We start from the raw sequence: 21,741 nt of genomic DNA on the forward strand, positions 1-21,741 counted from the left end.
CGCAATATGTTTGCTTCGACCAGTGCGGCCCTGCGGGCCCTTAACACTTTGTGTGTTGGCTAGGGCCACCTCTTGCTTGTGGGACTCGGTGGAGTCCCTTGGACCTGCAGCTTCTCAGGAGAGTAATGGTGTTGATTTGCGGCACCATGCGTTAGATGGCAGAGAGCTGGTGTTGTTTATTCTTCGCTCCGCTCTGAACATCTCGGAGGTGCTTGGTCGTGCCATGGCTTCTTCGGTTGCCCTCCACCCCCATGCTTGGCTTCAGGGCAGTGTGTTCCCGGAAAATGTTTGGGAACGACTGGTGGATCTTCCCTTCGATGGCACTCTTTTGTTCCATGCCCCGGCAGACTCGGCCATCCGGAGGTTCTTGGCGGGGCTTCTGCCTCCTCCTCTTCCTCCTCCTTCTCCCCTTCTGTGACCTGTGAGTTGATCTGGTGTTTGGGAGCTGTTCTTTCGTTAGGTCGCCCCAGTTGTGTGATCTGTGTGATTCATCTGCCTGTGAGTCCTCTTTTGTTGGGACAGTGGCTCTGTTGGCTGCTGGCCGACCCTTCTCGACTGTGTTTTGCTTTGGGTTATCTACACCAGGTTGGCCCCAAGATTAGGCCTTCTGTCTTTTTCACTTTGGCTGCTTGACAAGCCTTCTCCAGGAGTTTTTCCTGAGGTTCTTCCTGTTGTCCTTTGCTGGGGACTTCACATACCATATATGGGGTTGTGGTAGCTGTTATATAGCTTGTTCTGTGCTTGGAAGTTGTGGTCGCCTTCGGGCCTCTGCTCTTCCTGGCGTTTAAGTGCGTTGCAGGTGCAATTCCCTTCTGGGTGGTTTGGAATGCCTTTGGCGGCGCCCCGGGGTATCCTTCTCTGGGGTCGTTGCGCTGCGGCCTGGCGCCATGGCTCTGTTTCCACATCATTTTGTGTTGTGTGTGCGGACCCCTACCTGAGGTGTGTCCGGGCCCTTTTTCACCTTCCTGCTCTGTCTTGGGGGCTGGGATGGATTTCTGTTCCTTTCTCTTTTAGGTGCACCCTGCCTGGTCTTCCCAGGTGCCCCCTGGCTACCCATTCTCCTTCCTTCTGCTTTATTGCTGTTGGCGCTGTTCTGTCTGGTCTATTGACTTCTAGCTGTGGTAGGCTCAGCTGCCCTCTTCACGGGGTGTGTTCCCTGAGGGGGGACTTGCCTTCTTTCTGCTTCGTTTCCTTGGTGTCTCTGGGTTGATCTTCTTCCTCTTCCATGCCTTGGCCTCGGATGGAAGTTTTGTTGCCTGATATGGGCGTGGGGTTCTTCAGCCTCCTCTTGCCTTGCCCCTGTTTCCGCTGTGGAGTGTGAACGGGCTCAGTCTTCTTTTCTTCCTTTATTCTTCCCGCATCCCCCTTGGGATCGGTGGTGTTCTGACTGTAGGGGCTCCCCTTGCCTGGGGGACGCCCTGTCCGTCGGACTCGTCCCCTATGGGACCCTCTGTTATGTCCAGACTAGTGGGGTCCTCTCGCAGACCCTCCTTCCCCGTGGGTATGGCTAGGGTATCTATTCTACGTTAAGGAATCTGCGGCTAGTAGTCTCTATCAGATGTACAAGTTACTTACCTTAGGTAACGATGTATCTGGTAGAGACGTTTCAAGCCGCAGATTCCTTCACGACTCAGCCTTCCTCCCCGTTCTGTGAGGACTCTTAGCTTGGTCTTCCACATTCGCCTGCCTCTGGGTGCTTTGTCTTCTGCGAGTGCCCTCTTTCACTCCTCCCTAGCGGGATGCTTGTTCGGTGTGTTTGCATCCGCTCCTTCCTTTCTGGTACTTGATTGGTAGGTTCATGGGTGCTCCTGCGTCCCTACACCCTGGTGTTTCCAGTGTGGGGCCTTCTCAAACGTCCCCTTTTTCCTTGCTTGGAGTTTCTGACTCATGTGCAGTCCTCATAGTTGGGGTCTCTTGGCTGGGCCTCAGCCTTAGCTCCTTTCAAGGGACGCAACTCTCCTTGATGGTGTTGTCTTGGGGTAAATTGTCGTTACTCTTCTGTTCTGGACTCCTTGTCCTTTGCTGTTCATATACTGTGATTGCAGGCTTCTTTTGACTGCTGCACAGTTTTTCATATGTTTTCTCTGTCTCCAGGGAGAATGTTGTATTTGTTTGCAGGGTTGCTTTGCAGTGGCTGTGCTCTGCTCTTCCCTTCTATGACTGTCTGTCCCACAGTGCCTGGCACTACCCCAAATGGGCTGTTCCCCTCCATTCGTTTCTTTCCTTTCTGTTTATCTTCTATTTCGCACACTGTTCCCATATTCTCACAGTTTTTGTTTGTGATGCCTCCCTGTTACGGCGCGGAAAAGTTCTCCGAAGAAAACTGATGTCGGCACAGCGGGGTGGGTCTTATGTGACCTCGCTGACGTCACGCTGCCGGCCGACGTCTGGACGGAATCATGTGGTACCTCCCCCGGCACGCAGAGATGCTGTGGTAAAGAAAATTTTCCTGATCCAGTCTCACACCTGGGGATAATTCCACGTTAAGGAATCTGCAGCTAGAATCGTCTCTACCAAATACATCTTTACCGAAGGTAAGTAACTTGTACGTTAGCTCAGGTAACTAGTACGCTAGCTCAGGTAACTATAACTGGTGAATTTCTAGGGTTTTGTAGGAGTGAAATCTGAGCCTAACTTTAACGTCCCTGTAACCTTTGGTTTATTAAGTGAAAATATATATATATATATATATCTCTACCATATGGCTCTCTCCTTTCCCGTGTGGGCGCTGCTAAACGTGGTCGCGTCACTCCCACAGTTGAGCCCAACTGTTATATATTTCAACAAGATTCCCCACCTCGAGGGAAGCAATGGAGTCTCAATTCAAAACAAAGTCCAGCACCACTCTACAATAGTATTTCTTCTTCAAGTGATTTATTAATCCATAGGGCCAAAACAAAATAACCAACGCGTTTCGTGATCAAGACAGCGGACGCTGTCGAAACGCGTTGGTTATTTTGTTTTGGCCCCATGGATTAATAAATCACTTGAAGAAAAAATACTATTGTAGAGTGGTGCTGGACTTTGTTTTGAATTGAGACTCCATTGCTTCCCTCGAGGTGGGGAATCTTGTTGATATATATATATATATATATATATATATAGAGATATATATATATATATATAGATATATATATATATATATATATATATAGAGAGATATATATATATATATAGATATATATATATATATATATATATATATATATATATATATATATATATATACACATGAGGGAGAAGTAAAGATTTAGTATTTAATGTTTTTAACTGTTTTTGTCCTCAGTATTCTGATATAGAACCCTACCCACAAACTGTTTGCTTGCAAATACTTTAAGTGCTTTATATATATATGTATATATCTGTTCGATATTCTGGTTGTGATATTTTGGCTGCATTGTTTTGGCAGGTTGATGTTTAGTTCCTGACATTGAGGTTGTAAGCTGTATGTAGATTTGAGAATTTGAACATGGCTAGTTAAGCATTGCCACTAATAAGTCAGTGGCTGCTCATCTTTTGCATGTTGTAGGAAGAAATGTGCCATCATTTTCGTTCAGACATATTTTGTTGTCTCGTTAAGCTTTATATATAAGCTCAATACATTTTTGCTACTCTACTGTTGTGAGGTTTTTTTTTTTTGTAGGGTATTTAATTTTGCTTGGATGTCTCACACTTTTGTTCGGAATTTCATAAAGGATTAATTAGTCTTCACATGTTTTTTAACCTATATGTTCATATGTTGTTTCTGATGTCTGTCTTTAGAATTTTTGTATGCAGATTTAGTGTTCCCTCATTAATGGCGTTTAGAATGACATCCAGTGACTATCTTTTCAAAATATTAATAAAATGTTATCCCCTTGTAATGTTGTATCTGAGTGTTAGTTTTTCTAATTATATGTGTTTTCCTTTTTGCTAACCAGGAGCTGCAGGTAAGTTGCAGCCTGGTGCAGTGGTTTGTTTAGTCAATTGTCCTAGAGTATATGTTTTTGGTGTATGTGTGTGTATTTCCTTTGTGTGTGTTTGTGTGCTTATGTAAATATAATTGGTTCAGCTAAAGCTAGAGATAAGAACTACACCAATTTAATAAAATACACCTTAAAAAGCACATGATGAAAACTCTAATTTTAATTAGACGTTACCTATTCCAATACTTAACCCTTTAAATGGGTTTCTGAACATTATTTGCACTTGAGAATTTGTAAAGCTTTCGCTTTAGCTTCCTGACTATAATCTTTGACATCCAAGGTGATCTGAACTTTATTTAGAATATGTGGTTTGCACTTGTAATTGTTTTGTTTCTTTATTACAGGGTGAAAGTATGGACAATTTTAATTGGGGCGTTCGCAGACGCTCCTTGGACAGCATTGACAAGGGGGACACTCCATCACTCCAGGAATGCCAGTACTCTGGTAGCACTCCCAGCCTAAATTTAACCAATCAGGAGGACACTGATGAATCATCAGAAGAGGAAGCATTGACTGTTAGTCAAATACTTTCCAGATCTGATATGGTAAGCTGTTTCATCATGACAACAAGTGAAAAAGAGAAATAACTAAACTGAAAAGCAGGCTCCCTTGTTCACAAGCTAAACCCTATGGCAACACATGACTCATCAAATGTTTTCAGTAAGCGATGCCCTCACTATCCAATGCAAACATGGTTGTAATTCAAGCAGTTCAATTAATGAAGTATATTTGTATTTAAAACGACATTCACAAATCTGTATAGCACACCAATCTGACTTAAGCTTAGCAGTAAGGAATATAAAGTTGGCCTTTCGTTATCCGCTGAATTTTTTAAAGCACATTTGTTCATGAGGCTTAGTCTAACAAAAGGCTTGAAGCACAAATCTTTCTGCAACATTGCTCGATATTCAACAATGAATGCTTATTCTCACAGTGATTCATAAAACCAGCTACAGGAAAACAGGTTATCTAACATACCATGTTCATAACACCGACCTTAAAATTAATACAGTAAGATGGCTACGATTTGAGTTCCTAAAGCTAGAAACTGTTGGGAAAGCAGATGATGTAATAAAAACATTTTTGTAAATATGACTCAATTATGGGGCCATGTAGAACTGATTCCAGATGGCTTCTTGGCAGAACAAAAAGTGGAAGGTGCACCCCACCTGTAAACAAATTAGTCAATGATTATTTGGGCCTATTGGATAAATTCCTGCTTTATTCAAAGTCGTAAAATCCAATGAATAAAAACATCCAGTCGACGCTTTTTGCTAAAGCTGTCTTGAACTTCATCAGGGCTTGCATTTGTATATCGAAGAGTATCAGTTTAGTTTTGTATTTGGTCCATCAATTAATTATCTCTTTGCGTCATAAATGTCTGCCATATTCATTACTTATTTAATATGGGGATAGTTATTCCCCTAACCTAATACCTGAATCCGTATTGTGAAGCGAAACTGCTGCGTTCAGTTCTTCAAGATGGATGTTTTGCATAAAAACATTTGTTTAGATATCATTGCCCTCTTCAGTTGAGGCCTGATGGATGTTCCTTTAATGCTAACTGCCCCTCCCATTTTGTGAAGTTTATCACGTCATAGTTGGATATATTGTGATATTAGCAATGCATACCTAAACATTGTTTCTAACAGTTTGTATTTGCTTTCCATGAAAAAAAACCATTACCGTACATGTTTGTTTAAATAGACAGATCATTCAGGCATTCATTTCATTTCCTGAATAGCAAATCATACCATTTTGAGTGTAGTGTGGTAGGTTCCCAGCAGTGGCTAGCACAATACAATATTTCCATTATAACATGATTAGTTTGGTAATAGTGGCATATTGTTAGGCAAATTAATGAATCTACAAACTTCCTCCAGTCTGTTCACTTGTTTTTACTTTTCACTCTTTCTGGTTTTTCTCTTGTGCATAACCTCTCTTTGCCAACGCCACTCTCTCTCAAGCAGTCATTCTCTAATGTCTCATTGTGAAGCCCTGTAAAAGCTATTCTCTAGATTCTTTTATAGATTTGTGTGCTTAAATCTTCCCAGTTGTCTAGTTGGGAGTCTCTTGGTAATTATAACAATCAGTATAAATGAAGGCATTGTTTAACAAGCTTAAAGAAGTGACTTTCTTGTTGTAGAAAGACTCGCAGGTAAGTAAATTTATGAACAGGTTTATTCTTCAACCCTACATATGTATGTACTCATTCATCGCCAGATGCAACTGCCGTTAACATACAAACCACATATAACATTATATTACTGACATTATGAGCTAATGCACACTATGAGTTAATCAGTCATTGCACACCCTCTTTTTAAAGAAAATCTGTAACCTCAATCTATTGTTTAACTAAGAAGTGTGCAGCTCAGTTATAAGGCAGCCAGCCTATGAAATGCAGTATGTATCTGGAGAACCCTTACCAGTATGCCGAGCGCACAGTGAAAATTAAAGTATACGTTTTTTTATAATGCTCACTCAAATTTAAGCAAAACGTACTCAACTGTTCAAAAAGAATTTGACGGACAATAGAGCAGATACTCTCACTTACTAACTACAGCACAAATTCAAGACATTTACTCACTAATAGAAGATGCACCGTCATTTACAACACAGGGGAGTTCCATCGCACAACAAATCCGACAATTGGAATTTATCACTCGCAGAGCATTGAGCCAACGTTTACATGCGTCCACACTTATTCAATACCATAAAGTACAGCGCATTCCACGAGGTTTACGGTTACCTATCAAACCGCTATTATACAAGTTCCAATTCAAAAAGCTTTCGGGGAAAAATGGCAGGCGGTTTTAAACAAATGCTCATTGGACCTGATTTTGTTATTAATTGAAGAACTGTCTAAGATAATTAAAGAATTAGAAGATAAGATAGATCTAATCAAAACTGATTATCAGGCTGATGTGAATCTGATTTTTGGAAATTAAAACTTGATGATCTCAATAACAAACTTGATGCATAGGGCAAAGACATCCAGGAAAGGAAGCTCAGAAAATTTCCTCGAGATACTATCGATTACAAACTGAACGAGGTATGCACCTGAGCAGAGGTGTATGCCCTTCGTCGCCCTTACCAAAAACCTAATACGTCATCTCAGGAGTCGGTAGTATCGGACCAGGATCTGAATCCCAAAAGAACACCATTAGTCGAACAACAAAAAACAGCAGGTCCAAGTGTTCAAACAGAAGAGACGACAGCCCTAAACCAACCGAAGTCTTTTTTTAGATGGGGGTGCGATGGGTGGAAAACCTCCAGACCCAAAAAACCAGGAGGGGGCCAAAGAAAAAGACAAGGAAGCGGAAGCAAGGAGCTTGAGGAGCAAGGGCAAAGTCTTGTAATCAATGTATCATTTATACCACTAACTAGCGGGCAACAAAAGGTTTTGGAAAAAGGAACACCCTTTGTTCCAATTTACCACACTAATCCTCTAGAATTTGATATTGCAATTTTCAAATTCGTGAGAAACATAAGACTCGAGCATTTTTTCACGAATGTAGTCCCTACAATGGAGTCTTTTGCTACGGAGAATGTAGAACAGGATCTTGAATTACGTTCTTTCAGACCAAAGAGTACATTCACTGCACCAATTTCCCACAAGGTTTTGGATTCGTTTGAGAAACTCGTCCAAAATGATGTCGCTAAGCTGAATTTACATCCCAAAACTTCAATGAATTTGAAAAAACATGAGTTTGCTATCATAAATGAATTGGCGCAAGACGACAATCACTTTCCAAATGGCCGACAAGGGCGGGGCCCTCATCATGATGGACACCAGTTTCTATGAATACAAGGTATCACAACACCTTCAAGACATAACTAGGTACATCAAGCTGGATCATGATCCCACCACCATCATAATGGATACTTTGAATCAGATTTTGGACCAGGCTGAAGGGAAGTTATGGATAACCCAAGGTTTACGCAAGTTTTTGACACCATCTTTTCCTCGGAGACCAAAGTTGTATATGCTGCCAAAAGTAGACAAGAATCTCCATGATCCACCGTTTCGCCCAATAGTTTCAGGTTGCGATTCAATCTTTGCACCGGCTGGTCGATTAATTGATCCCTTTTTACAGAAATTTGTCCAAACTTGGCGGAGTTGCGTGAAAGACACTACTCATTTTCTCAATTTACTACAGAATGTTAATCAACAGTATTCACTAACTTGGATTATGTGTACAATTGATGTGACCTCTTTGTATACTTCCATTCCATTCAAGGAAGGAATTGAAGCGAGTGAATGGGCGCTACTACAACTCCCAGAAATTTGTGTCAATAAAGCTTTTGTACTTGAATTATTGACCTTTTGTCTTCAACACAGCTTTCTACAATGGAAAGAGGAATTTTTCCTTCAAATAAGCGGAACCTCCATGGGTTTTTCGGGGGCACCGGCTTATGCTAATACTTCCATGTCCTGGTTTGAACAAGAGTACATTTTTTCTGATGAGTTATGGCATACAGATCTGGTATTCTATGCACGCTTTATTGATGACTTCTTCCTCATATGGACAAATTCTAAGGGTAAACTAGAAGATTTGATTCAAAATCTCAATTTGAAAAATAAACGCATCAAGTTTACGCATTTGATAAAAGAAGACAATCTCTCTTTTTTGGATGTTGTGATAACTAAGCGTGAGCAAAATTTCAAAACATCTGTTCACACAAAATCCACAGACAGAAATAATTTGCTACTACATTCCAGTTTCCATCCGCCAACATTGATCAGCAATTTACCGTATTCACAGATGCTTCGGATAAAGACAATTACAGCAGATGAAGGGACATTGAAAGGAGCACTTAAAGAACAATGTGACAAGTTTAAAAAACGCCGTTACCCACATACGGTGTTGGAACAGGCTACGTACAAAACACAGTCCAAAGAACGTAAAGATTTATTGATGCCTAAGATAAAGATCAGTTCTAATCGACACGTATTTGTCAAGATTTTCCACTAGATCTTTAACTATCAAAAAGAACATCTGTAATCAGTGGGAACCTCTAAAACATGAGCCAGATTTTAATAATCTATTCATTGATGAACCACTGTTTGCATACACTCGCAGCAGAAATTTGAAAGAAATGTTAACTACACCTAGAATGACAACACAGCAATACACAGGAATCCGTAAATGTTTTAATTGCAATAATGTAATGACGGGTAACGTCATTAACCATCCTCACTCCGGTCAACCCACTCAATTAAGATACAATGGGATTGCAATACAGCAAATGTTATCTACACTATCAAGTGCCCTTGTGGGCTCTTCTATGTAGGGAAAACCACACTCAAAGTCAAAGTCACGGAACACAAAAGCACCATCCGCACTATGAGTATCAAATCACATTTCGCCAAACATTGGCTAGGTCACAACCACACCATCCACAGCTCAAATTCACAATTCTACAAGTTTTAGAATTAAAAAGTGGCTGTGACGACAGGGTATTAGCACAGAGATAGGTGTGGTTGACTAAATTTTTACAGACAATGATGCCAGGGGGATTAAATGATCGTATAGAAATGTCTTGTTTCATATGAGCTATGCAGCATATATCTATTTTTTGTTAAGTGTCTACACCTTCATTACTATTTGCTACACATGTAGCGTTGTGTTCTCTGCTTTGCATCCATGAACATCTAGATTGTAAATATACATATTCTTGAGGCAACGTCTTATCCCGTTTTTTTTTTTTTTCTTCACCTATATGCACTTCACAGCACTGTAGTTAAAGGTTTTAGTATTCAAGCACATCACTACACCTTATTTTAAGTTCTTGATTTCGGGCATTTGTCCACAATTTAGTCATTTTAGACTATTGAGTGGCTGAGTGCATGTTCACCGTTATTTCTACATCACATTTTCGGTTTATATATAAGACCGGAGGTTATTATCGATCTTTTGTCTCGGTTTCTTTATAACCTTGTGAAACATTGCAGTACATTTCAATATGGCGCCCGCATTTCACGAAGGGCAGTCCTATTTTGATGATTATGTACGTTCCTGGATTTGTGGCTGCCACAAGTAGAAGGGGATTGGTAGGAGGCTCTCACACCGTGTATCGATTGTTGGAGTACAGTAGACACGCGGTTTTACACGCTGAGTAACATTGCTTGCAAGGTAAGAGGTTAGAATCACTGTAGCACGAACATTGAGGTTGCAGTAATACACATCTCAGTGTCCAGGTTAATGGGGTTCTTTCCGTTTACTCTCCGCTTTTAGATTGATGGCGAGTTTTGGTCACCATTCAACGTCCACGCTGCAGCGACATCATTCATACAGAGTTTGCCAGCAGTAGAGGTAACTTTCATAGTGTATCAGACATTTGCGAGTGTTCCCACTAGTCTAGGTTTACGATGGTCAAAGTATGTGTTTTGCTTGCTTTCATCCACAGACCATATGGTCACGAGGACATTGGTTTGTAACAGAGTTTACACACCTTTTTGGCTACGTTCGTGAGATACATTATTACCTTGGGGTTTAGATACCTCTACATAGTGTGACAGGGCTAGTTATACCCTCTGTTTGTTTTCCAGCAGGAATTTTCAGGCATTAGCGTACTTGGCAGTTCGACTATTTCATCTTCTTTGCCCCTAAGTGAGTGTTTCATTCACAGTGATTATTGGTTTTATCTTGGTTTTACAGGTTACCACTAAGGAGTGTTTCATACACAGTGATTATTGGTTTTATCTTGGTTTTACAGGTTACCACTAAGGCGTCACTTAGTTCTAATCAGTTATCACTAATAAAGTGGGGTTGCACAGTCGTTCATTTTTTCCGCGCACAATCAAGACTTCATATGCACAAGGGTGGCTTCTATCAATCACGTGATCATCTGTGTCTTTGTTTGCCTTCAGTAAGATGTATATAAGGTATTTCACCACAGAGTCCTTTGTTTAAACCAAGTAGTCATCACACTGAGGGTGCATCGAGTAATACATTTCTTGAATGAAAGGTATACTTATGATTGTCTTTTTTATCCGAAAGAGACACGTTAGTGATAGATTCCTTACCTTAGAATATCCCCAGGTGTCAGACTGGATCCGGAAAGTTTTGCGTAGCAGTACCCTTGCGCATCGGTAGGCGTCGTCTGCGGCTCCGCGTCCGTCGTCGGCGCCGTGATGACGTCGTCTGAGTACTTAGACGCCGCCTCCGCGTGCTGACGTCAGTTCTTCTTTTTTCTGCGCCAGCCAGCGCAGATCTGGAAAGAGCAGTTCCCTAGTCACTTTTTGACTAAACTTTTGTGATCTTTTGATTCAATTTCGAAGTCTTATAACGACTCCGACGGTGCCGTTAGGGATGCTCGGCTTCAAGCATTGCGACGAGTGCGACCGTACCATGTCGGTCACGGATCCCCACCGCTTGTGCCTGATGTGTTTGGGCATCGACCATGACGACGAGGCCTGCTCCGACTGTCGGGCCCTGTCGAGGAAGGCCAGGCGGGAGCGGTCCCGCAGGGGACTCGAGATCCGCCAGTCGGCCCCGCGCCGTGTGAGGTCCCGGTCCCACGGGAGGTCGAGGGACAGGTCGCGGGGACGGAGCCGTCACAGCTCCGGGAGTCGGCGCCACTCCTCTGGGTCCAAGTCGTCAGGTAAGAAACACAAGAAGTCGAAGAGACCTCATCGCTCTTCTGACTCCCCCCCCCCCCCCCCGACGCTCGCGCGACGCGGCCGGGTGTTCGGGTGACACCGCCCACGCGGCTCCTCGAGAGTCGCAGGCGCCGCGTTCGGCTCCATACCCCCCGGTCCCTGGGCTGAACGCGACGCCGGAGGAGATTGAGCGTTTCCTCATGGCCATGAGGTCCCTTTCTCCGACGGGTTCCACGGTGCCTTCGGGCCCAGCGAACCCGTCTGGGGGCCCTAGTGGGTCGGGGGCTTCGACCCCGACGCCGTCGGGTGCTTCGGCCTCGACGCCGCCGGCGCCTTCGGGCCCGGCGCCGCAGGGCTCCACGATCCCGACACCGCCGGCACCTTCGGGCCCGGCGCCGCAGGGAGCAGCGGGCTCGGCGCCGCAGGGCACTCCTCGGGCGATGGATCGTCACCGGTGGACCTTACGACCCCCCCGGCGTCGGTCCGTGTTGTGTCCCCTCCGGCGTCGGCCTCGGCCGGCGCCATCCCTGATGCCTCCTCTCAATCGGTTCCGACGTCGGGACGACGCCTATCGGCGCCGCTCTCGACGCCGTTCGGATATTTTCATTTCTATGAACCGTCCTCATTCACTTATGACCCTGAATCTCAGGAGATGGGGGAAGAGGAGTATTGGGAGGGGTCTGAGGACCCTCTGACAAGAGAGTGTCAGTCTAACATGGACTGAACAGGAGACCTTGGGGAGGCCAGTGGTCTGGAAACCTCTCCAGAAACTGGATTCGTCTCTCCTCCTACCGTGGCTTCGGAGGAGGGTGCGACTTATGGTGTGGTGTTGATGAGGGCTGCCAAGGCCTTGGGCCTTGAGCTCCCCGTCGCGGCCGTGAGGACTAACCTCCTCACTGAGATCCTTAAGCCGCAGTCATGCTCCATGGAGCCTCTGCTGCCGTTTAATGAGGCCTTGACGGACGTTCTTTTGGGCATTTGGTCCAGGCCCGCTACAGGTCCGCCTGTAGATAGGAACGTGGCCAGACTCCACCGCCCGGCACCGGGCGACCCAAGTTTCCTGTCCACCCACCCCACCCCGAGAGTCTGGTTATCCAGGCCTCTAACTCCCAGACCGCATTCCCGACGGCTCCCCCCGATCGGGAATCCAAGAGGTACGAGCCCTATGGCAAGAAAGTGTTCTCGTCCCTTAGCTTGGGACTGCGGTCCTCCAACACCGCATGCCTCTTGGGCCGTTACACCCACTCTCTGTGGGAAACGGTGGCGGAAGTGCTGCCAGAGTGCCCGTTGGAGGTACGGGCCAAACTCGGCCAAGCCCTAGTGGAGGGCCGGGACGCAGCAAAGTATTCAATCAGGTGCGGACTGGATACTACTGACTCGCTGGGCAGAGCGATGGCTACGACTGTGGGGATACGACGCCACGCCTGGCTGAGATCCGCCAACTTCTCGGCAGACGTCCAGAATACACTCATGGACATGCCGTTTGATGGCCGTCGCCTCTTTGGCGACAAGGCAGACCACGCGCTTGAGCGCTTTAAGGACTCCAGGGCTACGGCCAAGTCCTTGGGCCTCTCGGCCCCGCGCCAGCAAATGGGTGCCTTTCGCTCCTTTCGTGGCCAAGGAAGGGGCACCCCTACACGTGCCGCCAGCCACTCGCCGCAAACTATCGTCCAGCGCGGCGGCGGCCGTGGAAACCGCCGTGGAGGCGGTCGGGGGAACAAGCGGAGCCAGTCCACACCTGCCCCCGCAGCATCCGCCTCTAAACCCTCCTACTCCGTGCTTTTCGGCCCATGTGACACCGGTGGGAGGCAGGGTTCGCCATCACCTCTCACTGGCGCACAGTCACTTCGGACAGGTGGGTGCTGCAAATCCTTCGAGACGACCCCTCAAGCCATGCCACCGCAACTCCACCGCGTATCGGGGGATCACTTGCGGCTCCTGCAGGAGGAAGTTTCGGCCCTCTTGGCCAAGGGGGCCATTGAGCGCGTTCCTGGGCCAGAAGTAGGTCGTGGTTGCTATTCCCACCACTTCCTGGTACCCAAGAAGGGCAAAGAGGGCCTACGCCCTATCTTGGATCTGAGGAACGTCAACGGCTTCCTCCGGAAGGAGAAGTTCAAAATGCTGACACTGGCTCAGGTCTTGGCTGCCCTAGACCCAGGAGACTGGATGGTAGCGTTGGACTTGCAGGACGCATACTTCCACATCCCCGTCCTGCCGGCCCACCGGCGTTACCTGCGGTTCACGGTAGGCCTCGAGCACTTTCAGTTTACTGTGCTCCCCTTCGGCCTTACCAGTGCCCCACGGGTGTTCACGAAGGTGATGGCGGTGGTCGCAGCTCTCCTGCGCAATTTAGGGGTGTCCGTCTTCCCCTACCTAGACGACTGGTTGTTGAAGGCGGGCTCGCCCCAGACAGTCGTCAGCCACCTCCAGACTACGGCGGATCTCCTGCACCAGCTGGGATTTTCCATCAATGTGCCGAAGTCACACCTGTGCCCCTCTCAGAAGCTCCTTTTCATCGGAGCGGTTCTCGACTCGGCGCAGTTTTGGGTTTACCCGCCCGAACAGCGGGTCCGGGATATACAGGCTCTGATTCCGGTCTTCCGGCCGTTATCCCGGGTTTCGGTCAGGTTGGCGCTGCGGCTTCTGGGGCTGATGGCCTCCTGCATCCTTTTGGTGCATCACGCACGGTGGCGGATGCGGGCTCTGCAGTGGGACCTGAAGTTTCAGTACCGCGATTGGGTCCACGGCAGGTCCCTCTCCCTTCCCCAACCGGAGCACGTAGTTGTGACGGACGTGTCCCTCCAGGGCTGGGGAAGCCACTTGGGAGAGGCGGAGATCAGAGGACTCTGGTCTCCGGCGGAGTCCCGGCTCCATATCAATCTGTTGGAGCTGTGGGCGATTCGTCTGGCACTGAAAGCATTCCTCCCGTCTGTCCGAGGGAGTGCAGTGCAGGTGTTCACCGACAACACCACCGCCATGTGGTACTGCTACAAACAAGGCGGAGTGGGGTCGTGGACCCTTTGCCAGGAGGCTCTGCGTCTCTGGCAATGGCTGGAACATCAGGGCGTGACTCTGGTGGTTCAACACCTGGCAGGTTCTCTGAACGCCAGGGCGGACGAACTCAGCCGTCGGTGCTCGATGGATCACGAATGGCGTCTGAACTCGGACGTAGCGGAAGGCCTCTTTCTGCGATGGGGAGAGCCTTGGTTAGATCTATTCGCCACCGAAGAGAATGCGCAATGTCATCAGTTCTGCACGTTGGAATTTCCAAGGCGGCACTCGCTCGGAGACGCTTTTCGTCGCGAGTGGAGCTGCGGTCTGTTGTACGCCTTTCCGCCTATACCTCTTCTGCCCAGGGTGCTGAAGAAGATCAAGCGCGACCGGGCACAAGTCATCCTTGTGGCTCCGGACTGGGCACGAAGGTACTGGTATCCCGAGCTACTCAGCATGTCAGTCGATCCCCCGGTTCGTCTGCCTCTTCAGGAGGACCTTCTGTCGCAGCAGCAGGGGACGGTCCTCCACCCGAACCTGTCCAGTCTCCACCTCCATGCATGGAGATTGAGCGGCGACAGTTGAGGCCATTTGACTTGCCTCCTGAAGTTTGCAACATCATTCTGGCAGCCAGGCGTCCCTCCACAAAAACGGTATACGCCTGCAGGTGGAACAGATTTGTGGCATGGTGCACAGCAAAGGCTGTGGATCCCCTTAATGCCCCTCTCTCTGAGGTTCTTCTCTTCCTTCTTTCTCTTGCCCAGCAGGGCTCTGCTCTGGGCACTATCAAGGGCTATCTTTCGGCTCTTTCAGCCTTTCTGAGGCTGCCTGACCAACCTTCTTTGTTCAAGTCCCCTATTGTAAACAGATTCCTGAAAGGCATCACTCATACCGTTCCTCCTGTTCCTTTCGTGATGCCTCAGTGGGACTTGAACCTGGTTCTAACATTTCTGATGTGCGCTCCCTCTGAGCCACTTCATAACTGTCCACTTCGCCTTCTTTCTTTGAAGACTGCCTTCCTGGTAGCCATCACCTCTGCCAGGAGAGTGAGTGAGCTCCAGGCCCTCTCTTGTAAGCCTCCTTTCCTTTCAGTCCATCCGGACAAGGTTGTTTTGAGGACTAGGCCCTCCTTCTTGCCAAAGGTGGTCACGGCCTTCCACATTGGGCAGTCCATCACATTGCCCACCTTCTTTCCGCCTCCGCACCCCTCGAGAGAGGAGGAGAGGCTCCACCGTCTGGACCCAAAACATGCGCTCTCGTTCTATCTGGATCGCACACGCCAGTTCCGGGTGGATGATCAACTCTTTGTTGGGTATGCGGGCGCTAAGAAAGGGAAAGCGGTGCACAAGAGGACCATCTCTCGATGGATTATCATGTGCATTCAGGCGTGTTACTCCTTGGCTAAGAAGGAACCACCTGTTGGGCTGAAGACTCATTCCACTCGAGCCACGGCCACTACAACTGCCTTGGGCCGAGCTGTGCCCTTGCAGGACATTTGCCAAGCAGCTACGTGGGCCTCGTTGCACACGTTTGCTAGGCACTACTGCCTGGACAGTCAAGTCCGGAGAGACGGCTACTTTGGCCGCTCCGTTCTCCAGGACTTTCTGGTGTAAATATTGGTTCGCAGACCCACCACCACGGGGATGGTATTGCTGGGGTATCTATTCTAAGGTAAGGAATCTATCACTAACGTGTCTCTTTCAGATGCACAAGTTACTACTTGTGTAACGATATATCTGTAAGAGACATTAGTTAGTGATAGATTCCTTACCGACCCACCCATCCTCCCCGTTCTGCGAACCGATATCTAGGGTTAAGGTCATCCCCTTTCAGGGCCCTAGTTTCTTGGCACCAGTGTCGGTTTTTGTCATGGCTCTGCGCTTCTGGCGCGGAAAAGCTGTGGCTAAGAACTGACGTCAGCACGCGGAGGCGGCGTCTAAGTACTCCAACGACGTCATCACGGCGCCCACGACGCCGACGACGGGCGCGGAGCCGCAGACGACGCCTACCGACGCGCAAGGGTACTGCTACGCAAAACTTTCCGGATCCAGTCTGACGCCTGGGGATATTCTAAGGTAAGGAATCTATCACTAACTAATGTCTCTTACAGATATATCGTTACACAAGTAGTAACTTGTGCTACAGTGGCCCCTGAAGAAGGGATTTGTTTTTGATCCCTAAATGCATTGGGCATGGACTTGAAGGGCATGGATATGAATATGTAGTGTTTGTTTCAGCATGCATAGTTTATAAAATTCTGCATTATTTTCATTTTTGATTTCATGTTCAAGCTATTATAATGTTGAAATTCCTGTGGTTTTTTTTTAGTACAGTTGGCATATCATTGAGTTAACAAACTGAAAAGTAAATTTCTTTTTGAACATTTGAGTACGTTTTGCTTAAATTTAAGTGAGCATTATAAAAAAAATATACTTTAATTTTTGCTGTGCGCTCGGCATACTGGTGAGGGTTCTCCAGATACATACTGCTTCTAATGCACACTATCCCATGTGACGTATGATAATTCTTAACATCAACACTATACACATCCCTTCCCTTTAAAGACATTAAAAAAATTATAATCAATTAAGAATTGGTAAACCTTTAACTGTAAATTTAATTTCTAAAATGAATTCTAAATTACTATTTGTAATAGCATGCACTAAAAAGAAAAATTAGAACAAGCTATTCATTAATAAGACATTCAGTTGTTTGACTGTTTTGTTTATTTTTTTTATACATCATTCATTGAGGTGATGTAAGGGTTCACTATAAAACATCTTAAAATTTACAAGGTGTCTTGATTGTTTGAACTGCACAGCTTGTTTGAATTGCACAGCTCCTTATAGTTTGCTTCTTACTTAAATTATTACTTTCTACTACCCTTTCAGGGATAGTACTTGCACTAGGCATCTCTTCTGCAACCTCGCTACTTTCCCCAGTTGCACATGTAGCTGAAGCTGGAATAATTTCCCTGATTCCTCAATTTCTTTACACTGCCTCAGTGGCATAGGAAGGTGGGTGCGGGCCGCCCCGGGTGTCATCACTGAGGGGGGGGTTACAAAATGGCAAAAAAGTGTTTTAAACACCTATTTTTGTCATTTTGTCAAGCCGGGGAGACTAGAATTTTTCCGCAGCGGGTACTACCTGACCTTGCTACGCCACTGCACATCCTATCACATGAACCATTACTGTTTTTCTCCATTATTTGCCCTCCTTGTATGAGTTCCATGCACCGAGCAGCACGGCTCATATGCCACACCTTTCCATCACTCCATCTCACTGAATTTTTCGACTTTTCACCATTTCTAATGGACCCTCTCTGTCCTTTGATTACTTTAGCAGCCTTCTTACCTTTACTCATTACCTTTTCTGATGTTTTGCATCGAATGCTGTATTTTTTTAATCATAATAGGCTTTGTAAGCATTCCGTGCTTTTTGTTTTTAATAAGAGATTCTGCAGGCCAATATGTACGTTTACAAACATACCCAAGCTAAGTTATCTCTAGTGTATGCTTTACTGCCTTGCAGAATCTCAAACGGACTAAACCTAGTAATGGTGGGAGTACGTCTGTATACCCAAACCATTTTCTTTACTTCCACCCACTACTTTGTATTGTTCCTGATGGACAACTGAATAGTACCTTTCATAACACGGTTAAACCATTCCTCTGCTCTGTTTTTAGCTGAATGATAAACTGAGGTATAAACCATTCCACAGCTGTTTCTATCTGAGTGATAAACTGCGGTAGTGATATGATTTCTACCATTCTTCAACGAGAAATCTTCATTGCTGACTTAAATTGTTCTCCATTGTCTCTTACAACTTTTAGGTAAACTTTCTCTAATGAAAATATCTTCTAAAACTTTGGTCTGATAGAGACATCTAGCCAGCAGATGCCTTACCTTTGACTTCTCCCCAGGTGCCAGACTAGATCCAGAAAACTAAATTCAGCGTAACTCTACGTGCCGGTAGAGGGCTTTGTGCAACTCCATAGTAACGTCGACAAGCGGATGCGGCATCAATGGAGTCCATATATGCCTCTTCCTGATGCTCTGAACAAGAAATCGGGGACTTTGCAGCTGGAGCGCTACGAAGACGAGGGGCCACCAATAAAAGTAAAGCAAAGGGGGACTTGCAGGCAAGTGAGAGGCCTCTAAAGGGAGAGTAGGGTTCTAAAGAGCTGGGGCCTCTGGATCACTGCAAATTTGAAGGTGCCCTAGCCGGGTGGGTTGGGTGCAGTGAAGGTGTGCAGCTGAGCAAGGGCGCACAAGGTTGGACCTTGCGGTCGGGGCTGGCACCCTTAACTGACAATTCTGGAGGTGGGTCTCCAGAGGTCACTCGTCTGATGGTTTCTCGCTGTAAAGTTGGAGTTCGCCTGGACTCTGTTTTGTAGGTTTTTGCAGCATGATCCTGTATCCCTGGCATTCGGGCCATTCAGCTTCGGTGGGTCCTGGTAGCCTCAGGACTTGGTGCCAGAGGCTAAGCTGACCCTGCAAAGCAGGTGTGCCTCGCGCTGGTACTCTGAGACGTCGGTCAGGCTGGGGAGCTGGACGACTATGGACTGGACCTAATTTTTTGGTGCCTGCGGCTGCAGGGAGGTAATACCTTTATCTCGAGGGAGTTATTTGTCAATTTGTGGCGTGCTGATGACCCACCGGGGTTTACGGAGGCCACACAGCAACGAGATGAGCTGGAGGATGGCGATTATCGATTTCTCTGGCAGCAGGCAGGAGTTTGTGGCCAAAGTCCAGCACAAGGTCTGCAGCTCTCGGCCCTATAGGGGTTCTTCGTTTGTCGTCTTGTGTGCATGGATACAACTGTTCAAGATCCGGTGATGCCACCTAAATTTTAAAATCTGAAAGAAACACGTAGTGATAGATTCCTTACCTTAGAATTACCCTCAGGTGTCAGACTGGATCCGGAAAGTTTTCATCAGCAGTACCCCTACGTGTCATAAAGTGGCGTTGTGCGGCTCAGCATCCGTCGTTGACGTCGTGGGCACCGAGATTATGTCGCCGCAGCTACTTAGACAGCGTCAGTTCTTATTCCTGAATTTTTCGAGGCCTTTTTGTCTCTGTTTCTCGAGTCGATCAACTCCTGGTGCCGAAAGGATGCCCGGTTTTAAGTCTTGCAGGGACTTTCATTGCATGATGTCGGTGTCTCGACTGCCTGGGGTGCGACCACAACCCCAAGTCGGGACCCAACTGCCCGGCCATGGCACTGAAGACTTTGCGGGAGCGGTCCCGAAAATTTCCTGAAGTCCGGCAGTCGGCTACGTGCTGTTCAAGGTCCCGGTCCCGTGTGAGGTTGTGGAGCCATCACCATAGTTCGTCAGGATCGAAGTCTTCGCACTCGGGGTCAGGTAAGGCGAAGCATCACAAGAAGTTGAAGAAGCACCATCACTCTCCGGCTTCCTCTCACCCGTCGCAGCTGGGGGTGCGGGTGGTGCGGCTCTGCCGGGCTACCCGCCCTTCCAGGGTCCGTCAGCGACTCCGGCCCAGCTGCAGGAATTTCGTCAGCCAAGGCCCGCCTCTTTGTGCCGCCCTGCCCCGCTGGTGAGCCTTCAGGCCCTGTGGGTCCGACTGGGGGCCCCCTCTCTTCATTGTCGGCGGCTCCGGCATCGCTGTCTGCTCCGGCGCCGCAGGGCCCCCAAGGATCCAGGCCTGGATCCTGGTATACGCTGGTTGACCTTGTGACACCTCCACCGACATGGACCCCACCGGCACCACCTCTGACATCGCCTGTACCCTCGGACGACGTCTCCCCCGGTTTCAGCCCTGATGTGGACACGACGCAGATGGGGCTTTCATACCCCTATGTCCCACCTCCTTATTTTCGACCTGTTCAGCAGCCTTTGAACGAAGGGGAGGACTGGGAGGGGTCTGAGGACCCTCTCACAGCACAGTATGAGTTTGATCCGGGCTGGGTGGAGGAATTGGGAATGCCAGCAGTCTTGACACCTCTCCTGACCTTGGCATGCTAACTCCTCCTACCGTTGCTATGAAGGAGGGTCCAAGTTACGCAGGGATGTTGCATAGGGCGGCCGAGGCTCTCCACCTCCAACTCCCTACAGTGGCCGTCGGGTCTAACCTCAGTGGAGTCACTGCTACCTTTTAATGATGCACTTTCAGACATTCTTTTGGGCACCTGGTCCAGGCCCAACACAGACAGGTGACCTCATTTTTCTTTCCCAACACCCCTTCCCTGAGAGCTTGGTTGTCCAAGCCTCTGCATCCCAAAGCGCATTCCCTTCCGCTCCCCCAGACAGGGAATCCTAGAAACTGGAACAGTTTGGTAAGAAAATTTTTACCGCCAGTCCAGGGCTGCAGTCTGTGAACACTGCATGCCTCTTGGGCCGTTAGTCCCACTATGTGTGGGATATGATGGCGCAGGTAGTGCCTCAGTGTCCGGAGGAGGTCCAGACAGTGCTCTCTCAAGCACTTGCTGAAGGTAGAGATGTATCCAAGTTCACGATTTGATGTGGCATTGACACGCCGGCTCGCTGGGCAGAGCGATTTCCAATACATTGGCGTTCCGTCGCCACGCCTGGCTGAGGACCACTGGTTTGTCGGGGGATGTCCTGAACACCTTGATGGACATGCCCTTTGATGGTATTCGCCTTTTTGGCAGTAAGGCAGATAGTGCGTTGGAGCGCTCTAAGGACTCGCGGGCTACTGCCAAGCCCTGGGGCCTTTCGACCAGGGGCCCTCCTCCACCTTCTGCTTTTCGCTACTTTGGTGGCCACGGAAGGGGTGCCCGACACGTTCGCTTCAGAGCCACAGGCCTGCGCAGCAACAGTCTCAGCGCAGCCGCGGACGTGGGACCCGCCGAGGCCGGTCAGTGAGCCAGCGGGCAGGTCAGTCCACCTCCATCCACCCTGGCCACCACTGCCTCCAAACCTTCCTAGTCCGGTCTTTCAGGCCCATCTAACACCAGTGGGCGGCAGGATCCGCCATCACCTGCCCCACTGGCGCACCATCCCTTCAGACAGGTGGGTTTTACAAATAGTCTGAAGGGGCTATTCCCACCCCTTCATGACTAGCCCTCCAGCCATGCATGTCGGGGGCTCACTTTCCACTTCAACAGGAAGTCGCGGCCCTCCTGGCCAAAAGGGCCATCGAGCGCATTCCTGCGCCAGAAGTAGGACCTGGTTGTTATTCCCACTACTTTCT

At 47.7% G+C, this 21,741-nt stretch overlaps 1 protein-coding gene across 11 annotated transcripts in view; it reads left to right on the top strand.

Annotated features, from left to right (window-relative positions):
- The window catches only part of FRYL (FRY like transcription coactivator), a 2,483,143-nt gene that overhangs the window by 2,183,665 nt on the left and 277,737 nt on the right, over nt 1-21,741 (top strand). For 8 of the 11 annotated variants that reach the window (XM_086962669.1, XM_086962670.1, XM_086962671.1 and 5 more), the window contains 2 exons: nt 4,310-4,510; nt 10,208-10,285. In XM_086962669.1, the coding sequence (XP_086818795.1) occupies nt 4,310-4,510; nt 10,208-10,285 (279 nt within the window). The remainder of the gene's footprint in view (nt 1-4,309; nt 4,511-10,207; nt 10,286-21,741) is intronic. The other 3 variants (XM_086962667.1, XM_086962668.1, XM_086962672.1) reach the window with 1 other exon arrangement.

The sequence above is a fragment of the Lissotriton vulgaris genome, chromosome 3_1 (genome assembly GCF_964263255.1).
Source record: "Lissotriton vulgaris chromosome 3_1, aLisVul1.2, whole genome shotgun sequence".
In the NCBI taxonomy this organism is placed as follows: domain Eukaryota; kingdom Metazoa; phylum Chordata; class Amphibia; order Caudata; family Salamandridae; genus Lissotriton; species Lissotriton vulgaris.